The sequence below is a fragment of the Pezoporus occidentalis genome, unplaced genomic scaffold, assembly GCF_034315485.1.
Source record: "Pezoporus occidentalis ecotype Australia unplaced genomic scaffold, CSIRO_AGI_Poc_V1 ctg41, whole genome shotgun sequence".
In the NCBI taxonomy this organism is placed as follows: Eukaryota; Metazoa; Chordata; class Aves; order Psittaciformes; family Psittacidae; genus Pezoporus; species Pezoporus occidentalis.
In genome coordinates this window covers 2,587,652-2,600,893 of record NW_026915736.1, presented here as the reverse complement: position 1 = coordinate 2,600,893, position 13,242 = coordinate 2,587,652, and the positions used below count along the sequence as shown (strand labels likewise).

The window sequence follows — 13,242 nt, the reverse complement described above, 5'->3', positions numbered from 1 at the left end:
TTTTTATGGTGACATGGTCACTATCCTCCCTGTTACAGTTCTTTGTGTCCCAGAGCTGAAGCTGAAGGAGGCTCCCTCCCAAGCTTTCAGTGCTCCTGGCTTGGTCAGTTATGGCAAATGGAGGAGCATGCACTGAAGGGCAGCTTCTCTGCTACAGACATTACGCATGTCCTGAGTAGCAATGTGGACACCTGCTAGCCTGGTGGCAAAATACCAGTTTCTTGTCTGAGCTCCCTGGAGGGGCCCGAGAGCTTTCTATTAAGTTTGCCATACCTTGTGGTCATGTCACATCACATTGTGTTTGATGAGGCAGTGCCCAGTGCAGCACACGGTCACTGACAGTAGAGTGACAGAGATCTGACATGGCAGGTCACATCTCACTGGGCATATTAGACCTCATCAGCCACCAGAGGACATCTTTCATGCTTATAGTTTGTAGTGAAGACATTGGTCAAAATAAAATTAATTGGCAAAATGTACTTTTAATGCCCAAGACCCAGAAAGGATATCCTTTGCTTCTCAGCTACAGTACAGATTCCAGCATTTAGCTGTTTCTAGCTCAGGAAGGTATAACGTTTATATATATGTATCCCAACATCCTCATGGAAAACAGATATTCTGTTAACTTTTCTGAAACACTCCAACTGGCAGATTCTGCAATTACACAACCAAATTAACTATAAAAGTAGTAATTCTCACGGATACTTGAGCTTGCTACTTTCATTCTCTACAAAATGAAAATATAGAAATATTTTGCTTCAAAAGCCACTAATAATTTAGACAAAACAAAACCAACCAACCAAAAAAACCCAACCAAAAATAAATACCCCCCCCCCAGCCTCACAATTATGCACATTTCTGCAAAGCAGTTTAGGTTCAGTTGTATTTACTGGCAAAGTGCCCAGGGACTTATTAGGCATTTTAGTATGAAAGAAGTTACTTCCAAGAAAATCAGGGCTTTTGTTTAATACAGCTCTAATGTGCATCACCTTCTGGCAGTCAGCTGCCAAGCTGCTTCTAGCTGTTTTAAAGAATGAGCAGCAATATGGGAGTTAGCAGCTGGGAACGGCTTATCAAAAGCCAAAAGAATAAGTGCCAAAAAAAAAAAAAAAAAAAATCAGAAATACTGAGCTTTTCAATTCTAATGGAACACACAAAGACAAAGCATCCCTTATTCTCTTGCCCTTAAATTCCCTTTTTCGAGGGAAATTATCACAAGTGCTGTATATCATGTCGGTGAATTACTTTAATGTCTTCCACTGGCAATAACCATAAATCTTAACAGCTTGAATTACTGCATCTTTCTAGTCATGCTGACTCTCAAGCTGCTCTGTTTTTGTTTCTCTGCTGTAAATGTCAGACAATGAAGCTACAGGATTATTGTTGATAAGGCTAGAAAATACTCTAGATCCAGAGATCACAAAGGCATCCAGCCTAGATTGAATGAAACAGGCAAACCTATGTGTACATACACACCACTGCTTTGCTGAATCAGGGCCTAACATGTTGCAGTACCTTCCAAGGTTCATTATTGCACATTAGGCTGGAAATTTCCATGCAAATGTTCTGGTAACAGCCAAGCATGCACCAAGAGCCAAGGAGAGAGATAATGTACCATGAGGTGCTGGAGCAGGGCCAGAGAAGGGCAATGGAACTGTTGCAGGGCCTGGAGCACAAGTGTGATGGGGAACAGCTGAGCGACCTGGGGGGTTTAGTATGGAGAAGAGAAGGTTCAGGAGGGACCTTATCGCTCCCTTCAACTGACTGACAGGAGGATGGAGGCAGGAGGGGGCTGGTCTCTGCTCCCAAGAAACAAGGGATGGGACAAGAGGAAACGGCCTCAAGCTGCACCAGGGGAGGTTTAGATGGAGATGAGGAACAATTCCTTCCCCAGAGGGTTTTCAGGCATTGGAACAGGCTGCCCAGGGCAGTGCTGGAGTCACTGTCCCTGGTAGTGGTCACACACTGTGTAGATGAGGCCCTCAGTGCCATGGGTTAGTGGTGACCTTGGCAGTGCGGGGGTAAGGGTTGAACTGGATGATCTTCCAACCTGGTTGACTGTATGATTCTATGAAGATATACTGAAGATATCTGTATATGAATGTTCTGTATGAAAGTGATTCTTCTCTATAGCACTTTCCCACCCTCCCAACCTCCTTTCTATCTCCTTCTGCATCTGAAAATTAGGTATTACAATGGAAAAGTTGGATTGCTCTTAGGAACCATTATAGCATTCAGGCTGGTATGTATGGGGCTCCTGCCAGAACAAGGCAGGCAGACCTGAATAAATCTCCCTGAATAAACCTGAAATAAAAGGCCCAGCTCAACCTGCAAAAGAACATCATGACATATCAGTCACCATTATCTCCTACCAATACTGCGGTTTTAGGAACAAAAGACAGTTTAATACTGGATTTATTTTCCAGACAGTCATCAACCAGGGACTGTGAGACCATCAATTTCCCCAGCAGAAGCCCAACAGCAAATGCAGTGTAGCAACTGCCTGACTAAAATGACCTGCACTGAGATCAAAGCTCCAAATCCTGCTCTTCATCCTTGAATGAACCAGCACTCTTCTCTCATCAGGCTTCCTTTGCCAGTCCATCACAGCAACACTGTATCCTACAATAACTATCCAATGGGATAAACAGTTGAAAAATGACATGTGGAGACCTGCTGAGCCATGATACAATATTTACCCATGCCAACTTCCTGCAACAAAAACAGCATCACATGTACCAGTATAACCTTTAAACACCCAACATGACCACCAGAGAAGGATTATCTGCTTGCAGCCATGGCTTCAGACTGATTTTTTAACTCCCAATACTATGCATAAGATGAAGGGGGCCTTCAAAGGATGCTGGAGAGGGACTCTTCATTAAGAACTGTAGTGACAGGACAAGGGGTAACGGGTTAAAACTTAGACATGAGAAGTTTAGGTTGGATATAAGGAGGAAATTCTTTCATGTAAGGGTGGTGAGGCACTGGAATAGGTTGCCCAGGGAAGTTGTGAATGCTTCATCCCTGGCAGTGTTCAAGACCAGGCTGGACAGAACCGTGGGTAGCATGGTTTAGTGTGAGGTGTCCCTGCCCATGGCAGGGGAGTTGGAACTAGATGATCTTAAGGTCCTTTTCAACCCTAACTATTCTATGAGTCTGTGATTCCTTGTGTTAAGTATGATATTGTATAACACGAGTTTCATTATTGAAAACTCTTTAACGTATCTAAATTCAGAAACACCAATGGTAATGTCAGAATGGACAAAACCTACTGCCTTTGCAGCAGGACACTAACATGCCTTCTGTGAACACTGCAACACTACAAATGTGAAGAGTTTTGAAGCAGCTCTGAAGCTTCACCACCTGAAGTACATTTTAGTGTTACTATTTTTCCACCATTCTGTTATTTTCTTCTTGCATATTAAGATAAGGTGGTTTCTCTGGCTTATCAATTGGAGCTCAGTCTAATGTGGCTAGGCCTAAAACCACATACAAAATCTCATCTTCAAGTGGCAGGAGCAGCATTGTGGCCCCTTGAGCACTAGTTCTAGCACACCAAATCACTGTTGTTTACACTTCAGTGCTGAGACAGACTCCTGCAGCTTTGGGATTAGAGGCTATTTAGTTAACTGATGCAGCAGAACCAGAAGGATCCCATAATGCCATCAATAAATGGACTTCAAATCCAGCAGCTATTCTTCCTTTCATGCCTTTTTCTACAACAAAGTTCAGTAAAAACGTTGTAATTGCTTGGGAGGGAAACTACCTCAAGAAAGAACCACAGCACAGGTCTGAGAGCAATTTTCAAAATGCTCATGATTTTTAGAGCCAGAATTGATCTTAATCATACTGACTAACCTCCCGGTCGAGATTTTCTGTAGTACTGGATTTTTTTCTTCCCTGCAATAGCTTTGAGATGCAAAATGTGTTTCTGTCCAATCTTCTCTAATCACCTGAAAAAACCCAATTTTGTATATGGCCCTCAGAAACTGAGAGGGAGCAAGAACTCCCATGTGGCAGAATTGCAGACTCTAGGGAGTGTAAGTTATATATAAATGATGATTAACAAGCATGCGCCAGAGGGGAATATGATAGCTCATTGGTCCCTACTCAAGAAGCTGAGTGACCTGATAAGATGCTAAGTGTTCTCCCTTTATTGACTGATACTGTGCTGGAGTGACATAACCAATGAACCTTAACTTGGGAAAATGAGAAATACGAAAAGGAGAGAATGTAAACAAAGAAAAAGCTACAACAACAAAAAAGACTACTGAAGAGTCATCCAGACCACAATAATTGAGGCAACAAAAGTGTATGGGTGTGACATGAAGAGAACAGAAGGTTAGTGTTGATGCTGCTGGTAGGGGATATCCCCAGTATAATGCCACTATAAACTATGCAGCTTCACTAACTTTTAAGGCACAGATGGACACATCTCTGTCCCTGTAAGTCCAAAGTAATGAATCTGAACTGGACATGCTGGATAGATCATGCAAACATGCAAGCATAGCAACAGCGCTTCTAAAGCCAAGTCAGCTGTTGCTGTATCTTGCTCCCCAATGCCTCTGGTTTTAGAGACAGCATGCACAGACCTTTTATTCTCATAGAACAGTTAATCCATCTAAACAAGAGAGCTTGTAACTACAGAACTGCTGTTTTACAAGCCAATCATCTAAACTTCACCTGCATAGAACATGAGGTCAGGGTATGGTAGTTCTTACAGCATTACACTTTTCCTCCACTGTAGAAGTTCAGAGCTTGTCAGCTCTTACCCTAGGAACTCAAGATGATCATAAGTTTATCTAGAAATTGTTCTGTCCTAAATACATGGTACTGCATTTGGCACTTTTCTTCTATCACAGGTGAGTGGATATCTGTCAGACAATCTCCAGGTGTCTACGTGGAGCGTGGAAGGCCTACTGCTGTATGAACCCAGCAGATGGGACTCTCCGAAAGGCAGAGAATAAGCATCAAGCTCACTCCTGACAGAATCTCACAAGGCATGTGGGCACTTTTTTCCTAAGGAGCAGACAGTCCTCTAGAGCAGAGGGCAAATTAGCATGGTAGGCAGGAGAACAAGCCATTGCGGGTGTTCTTCACCACAAAGGCCTACCTACAGGATTAATAATGCACATTTTCCCAGACAGGTGGTTTGTCACACTACAAAGTAGTTCTGCTTAAATACACCCTGACTTTGCCTGACCTAAGAGCCCCTGCCCCACTTCCTGAAAACTATGGGGCAGTCCAATGGAAGCAAATATGTACCAGCAAAATATTCTTTACTTTCACTAGTTTCATATTTAACTGAGGAATGAGGGTGAACAACAAGGTACTTACTGTTGGCTTCTTTAAAATTATATGACTGTTACTGATGACAGTATTCATGATGCAGACAGTCAAACGTGGCTGCTTTCTTCCCTGTGCATAGTTTTGTCCACTGACTAGTTCAATTGTCAGAGATGCAATTAAGAAATTTAGCTCCCAGATCTGTGAATTACAAACTGAAGCCCCTTTTCTGCATGTCTCTACCATCATGTGCCTGCTCCACCACGTTGCCACCCTGCTGGGCTTAAAGATCAGTACAGAACTTGTGCAACTGTGCCAGGCTGGCCCTGAGACCCAGTAAACATGCCCTGCCTCTCAGCTGTGAAAGTATCTCAGATATTTCTGCCATGCTAATGTGACTAAAAGGCCACCAGTGGATCCTATTTGGACACTGGAGAGCAGGCAAAGGGAACATGCTACTGCCTGCACCTGTCAATGTAAATGTCTCCTTAGTCTACTTAGTATTTATGGGACAGAGAAGAGTGGAAGGAAGGCAAACACGCACAAGCAAGTTGTACGGGATAGGAGACAATTCAGCTCTGACCAAGCTAAAAGCAGGTTCTGCAATGTCTTGCTACAGAAACCAAAACCAGGCAGGAACTATCTCCGGAACAGCAACCACATGTATCTGAGGAAATCATGCAAAGAATGCACCAGGGAAGACCTCGTCTACTGCTGGATGATTTAAGAAATGATAAGAACTCAGACTGATTCATCTGTAAAATATAGGCAAAAGTGCAAACCTGGAGAAGCTCCTGGGATTTCAGCAGACCTATTTCAGTTTCATGTCAGAATAAGGGCACTGAAATCAGCAGCTGGTACAGTTGGAATTACACAGTAGAAAAATCACACAACAGTGAATTTTCCCTCTGCCACAGATTGTAACCAGCTGAGCTGCAGCCAGAGATGATGATGGATTAAGCCCTTTCTGAGATGTCGGTGTGATGATAGAATGATAACGTTGCTGGACAGTCTGACACACCTGCACATTTATGGGATGCAAGCACAGCAGATGACTTGTGGCACACACCTAACAGAGTTGTGAAAGCTGCTACTCAGCAAAAAGTGTGGAAGTTCAATTGTGAGACTTGATTAATTTAGCTGATTTGATCATCTACAGTCCAAGTATTTGATCATAACTGATTTATTACCCAGCTAAAGGAATGAATCTGAGATTTAGACAATGCATGAAGAATCAACGCTGAGATCATCATCATTAAACTTGGAGCACCGTATACAACATTAGTGTGCATAAACCCATTTGTACACAGGATTTTGGAATTTACTCATGACATTGCTCTTAAAACCTGCATATACTGCAAAGTGGAAGGTGTCATTGCTTGGGGTCTCAAAAGCTACCCTGAAGCACCTTGGAAAGCCAGATCTCTTACTTAGAGTTGAAATATTTACTTTAGGCAGAGCTATTTTCAGACAAGTAAATTTGAAACAGACTACCATCGCATATATGTATTTCATATTAGATAACGGTGATAAAGAATTTCAGATTTGTCCTCAAGAGTTAAATGTTTCATCTCTAATATTATTTTTGAAGGTAGAGTAGAGCAATTATTTACTGACAACCTAGTAAGTTAATGTTTACCATCAGGAGAACAATGGTCTAGTCTGAACTTGTGACAACAGAAAATGTCAGTTCCCTAGAATGTACCCATATGATGAAATAGGTCGCCTCACTATGCTTTGCAAAACAAAGAGGCTTAGAAATTCAGAGGCATCCAGCCATAAAGGCTGAGCCAAGCTGCAGGAGTAGGGGGCAATCTTTACAAATGAACAAATGGCTTACTTGCAGAATCATGTCTATGGATGGCTATTTAATATCAGCTCACAGAAAGGAGACTACTTCATTTCATGAAGTCTCTTAAATCATGGGAAAAATGTATTAGCTACTTTCCAGCCAGGAATGCCTACATTGCTTTACATTGCTTCTCTTGCTGTAAATAAAGATGTTTTAAGTAACAATTCTCCTGTGTTTTGTTTCTACTGTCAGCTGAATGGAAAGTACATGCAACATGTAAAAAATAACAAAAGCAGATGACAGCATGCATATGGTAGAAGATTATATGACCCTCTGTAGAGGGAAATGAAGCTTTTCTGAAAGTTTCCTTACGTAAAAAAGCAGGTCAACCCCACGTACCTTCAGTGAAACACAACAGTAGGATACAATCTAAATCTACATTGATTTAAGTATTTGGCAAGAAATAAGCTTACTCCTCCAAGACTGAGCATAACCTAAACACTCAAGTCCACATATCTTCAGTTTCAGAATATATTCTATGATATTTTTTATAAGGAATGCTTCTCTGCTGTTATTTCAGTATCACCCTGAAATTGATTATTATTCCAGTCTACAGGCTCATGCATCCCTGAAAGGAAATAATACATGTTGTATATATAATACATGTTGGTGTCCTTACCTTGGTCTGTGCATCAACAGCAGCTCCTTGGTTAACAAGAACCTCTGCTACGTTGACCCTGTCCTCTTGGGCAGCCAGGTGGAGTGGCGTTAATCCACTCTGTAGATTAGAAGCAATAAGTAACAATCTTCAGAGGAGGTACATGAATACTAGTATCAAAATTCAGGTATAAGTAAGACTCAAAACATCCTACTGAATTCATAGAAATTATAAATTCCTCTTTCACTGTGTAATGTACTTCCTAATAACATGCAAGAAAATACAATTTGAAAGGCAATAAGATAATGTTTCCTTTACACAAGGAGTGTTTCTTCATGCAGTGTTAAATGTGGGATAGCAAATTATAACACTTTCAGAAAAAAGTAACATAGTATGTTTTAACCTTCTGACTAATTCACCTCATTAGAATGAGTAATAATTTAAAATAAACATTGAATTATTGTTTACACCTCTACAAGTTTTCTAGAAGTAACATTCACTCAGATTTATCATTACCTTTTAGTCCTCTACTTGATTGTTTTCAAACACAGACAGAAAAGGTAAAACTACATTTTTGTAAGATAAGGTCCATTTCTCTGCCCAGAAAGTATAAGGACTTGCTAGATGATGCGTACTGACACACTTACTTTTTGGATAGCTTATTATTTTTCTTATCTGAAACTTCAGATCTGAAAACCTTAAAACCTCAGAAAACTATGCAACTTTCTGTCACATAAAAGACTTCAGGTAAAAGGAAGAGAGAATCTGCTGAGAGGATGTTGTTAGGAATGGGAAAGAATATCCTTTACTTGTAAATCACAGCACTTTTGCTCTCCTGTTCCTACTGCCTCTAGCACCAGTGACAGAAAAGCAGGTGGAGCTTGGTTATTACAGGCCATGCCTTCTAAAAAGGTTTTAATAGGTGCTCAGCGCCCACCCTCGAGCTGTGAGCATACAGCTCCCAACCATTCTGTGGGTCCTGAAGAAAATAGATGTTTTTTTTCATTCCTATTGCAAAATTCAAAGTTAGTGTGCTTTAAATATCTGGCTTCAAATGTAGGTGCTGAGCTTGGAGGAAATTAACATCCATCAGTGAATACAGGGGGAACTATTTTCAAAAAGTGGCGTTATCAGCATAATGAGAAACTAGAGATTACAACTGAACGGTAACAGATTGAAGGATGTTGCAGGAAATTAACCTCTGGAGGAACTGAATCAAAATGCCAAGCAGCTGCAATCATGGTCTCTATATTAGCCTCAGCAGCAAAACTGTGATAGCCAATGTGACTCAAATTGTGTACATGGCAAATTGCCATGCACTGCATAAGCCGACACATTTGACCGAGACTAGAAAGATCAACATGTGCCAGAGAAGTTCCGGAAGGACGGCCCAAAAGTAACCAAACTACAATGTTAGAAACAGGAAAACACAGCAGCCCTGTGCAGCATCATCCATGACCTCTGAGTACACAGAGTTTTTCTACCTGCTGAGAATAAGAAATATTTTCCATGAAAAATTTGTCTCTTGCCTTTCTACTTTAGCCACATAAATCCATGCTGTAACTACACTTTACAACATCTCTGATGTCTAGTGGAGCATTTAGAGAATGAAGGCTGCACATTTGCTAGAAACATTGCTACAGAGCGGACTTAATAGCCTATAAATTCATACATATAGAAACTAAAATCTATCAACTTCCCTTTTCTGCCCCCAGGAGAAAGGGGGTGCTCTAAGGAACACCCCCTTGGGGGGGCAAAGAATCACTTATAATAATGACAAAAATCTCAGACAAAGCTGCTATCATTATTCCATTAAAAAATTCAGCTTCCCTTGAAAAGTTAGTTGTTACCACTGTTTAATGGGCAGGCATATACTTAGAGGCTCATAAATGACACACGCTAACCCCAGTAACTGCTGGAGAGAGGAAGACCTTTTCTCTCTGGTCATGTTTTGGTAGAAGAGCATAACATGGAAGGAAGCATGTGCTATCATTAAAACCCAAGTACTATGAAATACGGTTCATTCAATGTGATGTAGCATGCTGCATGCTACTCTCTTTGCTAGAAGAAATTATGATGTGTATTCAAACACCTGCAGTGGCTTTCAAACTGTTGAGAATAACAGTGGACAAATTTAATTGCAGGCCCCTATCCTTCTCATCACCATGTCTGTTTATTGCCTTAGCACAAAGCTGGGGGAACACTTACCTTGTTGCCGAGATTTACATTAGCATTTCTAGTAAGAAGCAATGACACCATGTCCACATGGCCGTCTTGAGAGGCAAGATGTACAGGGGCGATACCCTGTCTGGTTACAGCATTGGCATCAGCACCATATTCCAGCAGTGTAGTTGCTATGTCCATCTGGTTTTTCTTGGCAGCTATGTGCAGTGGCGTATAGCCATTCTGTCAACAGAAAGCACTTTATTGCAAGCTACTCATTGAGCAATGTGATAAATCACTTTCCTGTACCTACCCAACTCTATGAAAATAAGTCATTAGTTTTAAAAATCCTGCCAAACATTGTCAAATACAATATTAACTATTTGTACAAATTAATGTATCAGAGCTTTAAGCAATCTGGTTTGGAAGTATTGTTACAGATAAGAGCATTTTGAAAGAAACTTTCAAATTTGGGAAAAAAAGTATCTGTTCAGAAGAGCACAAGCTATTAGGAACAGGAATTTGATTTTCATTTCACAGACATTTGCTACTTTTCCTTAAATGTACATGAAATCTTTGACAAACAGAAGAGCAGGATGTGTGGTCGTAACTCAGAACAGCTGTTATTGTTTGTTTTTTTCCCATTTCCCAGTGTGAATGAAAGCATTATGTACATGAAATATGGCCTTTCTTGCAGCATGTACCTTAACCTTACTGACATGCTGTTTTCATTCAGATCAAGCAAAAATTAAAGCATACAACTCTGGAGTCTCGCATTCTTTATTTTTTTATTCCTTCTAATATGTGTACTCAGTGAGCCCACTACTAAAATAGAAATGCGTAAGTTTTATAATTCTAAAAATGGATAGATTTGGCAGAAAACAGATAAATGGATATAAATATAAATGTAAATAATAGATTAACACAAGATAGGAAAACACTAAGGTATGCCCAGCTTTTGGTGCAGATTGGGATGCCCATTTAACCAAGAACTTTCTGTCTTTCTGAAATGCATTAGCCTTCATTTTCAAGCAAATGGCAAATGTATGCATGTGACTAAGGAAGAAGGTCTGGGAGGGAGTGAATGAGACCGTAAGCATAAGGCATTTTGCATGGTATCATAAGTATAATATGCATCTCAGATTACACAGCCCAGTAAACTCTATCTAAAGGCACAAAGGATTCACCTGGAATGGCTCCTCCCTGTGCCACATGGGGCAGCAGGACTGGACTATACGGGAAGACAGGTCACAACAGATGCAGGGCAATGCAGGTAGGAACGAAGAATAAATACACAGGAGCAGCAAATAATTACAAGAGCGCTTTAACAGCAGTCTTGAAGTAAGAAATGCACAGCACTAACTCCATGTGGAATAGTTTGTGTAATCTTCAAAGTCAAATTCAGATTTAGTTCAGACCTTACATACTAAGATACTTCAAAATGATACCCAGGAAACTCAATGCCACAATCAATAGGGGAAATATACGGCCACTGAATTTTCACTTTGAAGATAAAATGCTTCAGGAAAAACAAACATAATCCTCTCCCTTAGACTTCCTGAAAAAGACTGAAATGAAAAACAGCCATTGCCACATGGACAGTTACTAAATCCTAGAAATGACTTGCTAAATCCTGCATATATGCTAAACTGTGCGTATTTTAAATGGAGCTTATGTATATTTTGTAAAATGACAAATGCAGATTTCAAGCTTTTTCCTCAGAAATGGGCATACATTTAGTGGAATGGAAAGGAGCAGGTTGCCAAGAGAAGGCAAAAAAAGAGCTGAAAATAAAAAGCTGAAATTCAGCTCAGTCTCAGACTGCGTCTTCTCCTCATAAGGGCTTACACTATGCATAGATGCAAAAGAACAGAGAAGTTTGGAAGGAAGGGTATTGGGTTATTCTGGCTGCCAGGAAATAAGGGGGAAAGGAAAAAGAGTTAAAGATAAAGTGATAGAGAAAAATTGAGGTTTCTGGGGTGGAGGAGAGAGGAAGAGAAGCATTATAAAGTGGATGCCAAACTAAAATTAGCCAGAAGCCTAATTTTGGCCTCTAAAAAGAAGAATGGCTCACCAGAATAACTGTTTGTATCACATCACTGTACTATGACATGACCACTTCCCATACCCTTTCACTGATCATTCTTCAAGGCAAATGCTGCCGGGACAGGCTAATGTGCCACTCTTAAGATCAGTGTTAAAACAGGAGTGTTCAAACAGAAAAAGCAACTGCTGATGAAACCAACTGTGGAGCCAGTGATGAGATAGGACATAACAAATTTATTTATCAGACCACATTTACAAAAGAAATGGGAAATCATCTGCTGTTACCAACACCACTTTTCAGATGACTGCACAGTGGTTGCCGAAAGCAACAGACATGTTACCGTTAATTTTATTTAGTATTGACATCTACAGAGTGTGCTGTGGCTCACTTGCTGCAGACTACTAACAAATGCTTCATTTTAGGAAAACTTACAGCTGGCACGTGAAGGCCTGAAGTGGCAGCTGCAAAACTGTTCTGTTACAGATAGGAAAGCTAAGGTGACACATGAGTTTGTGCAGTATTATTCCACAGTCTGTTGTGCTTCCACCTGGGTTTGGACAGCCCTTGAAAAGTGTCTGCTGCAATCCCTGCCCCTATAGGATCCACAGCTTCCACTGACAGATTCTTTCGGTCAAAACTAGTTCAGTCAGGCCTCCAGAAGGCCCTTTCTTCCCCACAGTGGCATTTAAGAGTGCTGTGTTGCAGTAGTAAAAGATCAGAGATCACTCCAGTTCACCTCCTGGGCTCTCCAGATTGTCACTATTGACATTATTGATTTTAAACTGTGCCGTTGCTGCTGGCTATCCGTGTTTATTTAACTTTCCTTTCCTTTGCGCTATAAACTCCAGACCTACCATGTATGAAAGACTCCATCCTCTTTTCTTAGCCATGCAGAAGGCCTCTAGTGTTATGGCTGTATTCAGTCATGTGTGAGAGGAAGGCAATCAAGGGAATCTAGGATACTGGCTTTTCCACTAGCTCTCGCTTTTCTAGTGTTTTGGTTGTTTTGTTTTTGTTTTTTTTTTTTTTGTAGTGATTTTAGGAATGTGCCTGGGTTGTTTCAGATGAGGCATTTACACTGCATTTACCTCATCTGAACCTACATGCACTTCCATCCTGGTTTAGTGTTGTTGCTGTCCAGCTATGTATTTACACTTTCACATCCCCTGAAATCTTACACTATGTGTTGTCTTGCCTACAGTAATTTGCAATTAAAGCAGGGCTGTGGCTACCTGTTTTATTTTCTCACAAGTACATTTAGACTGTGGTAGAAGTATTGTGAAGCACATTAAT

General features: G+C 40.7%; 1 protein-coding gene across 10 annotated transcripts in view; it reads right to left on the bottom strand.

The window, feature by feature from the left end:
- Positions 1–13,242, bottom strand: part of ANK3 (ankyrin 3) — a 379,098-nt gene that overhangs the window by 85,815 nt on the left and 280,041 nt on the right. For all 10 annotated transcript variants that reach the window (XM_062634017.1, XM_062634018.1, XM_062634019.1 and 7 more), the window contains 2 exons: positions 9,948–10,145; positions 7,761–7,859 (listed from right to left, as the gene is read on the bottom strand). In XM_062634017.1, coding sequence (XP_062490001.1) covers positions 7,761–7,859; positions 9,948–10,145 — 297 coding nt within the window. The remainder of the gene's footprint in view (positions 1–7,760; positions 7,860–9,947; positions 10,146–13,242) is intronic.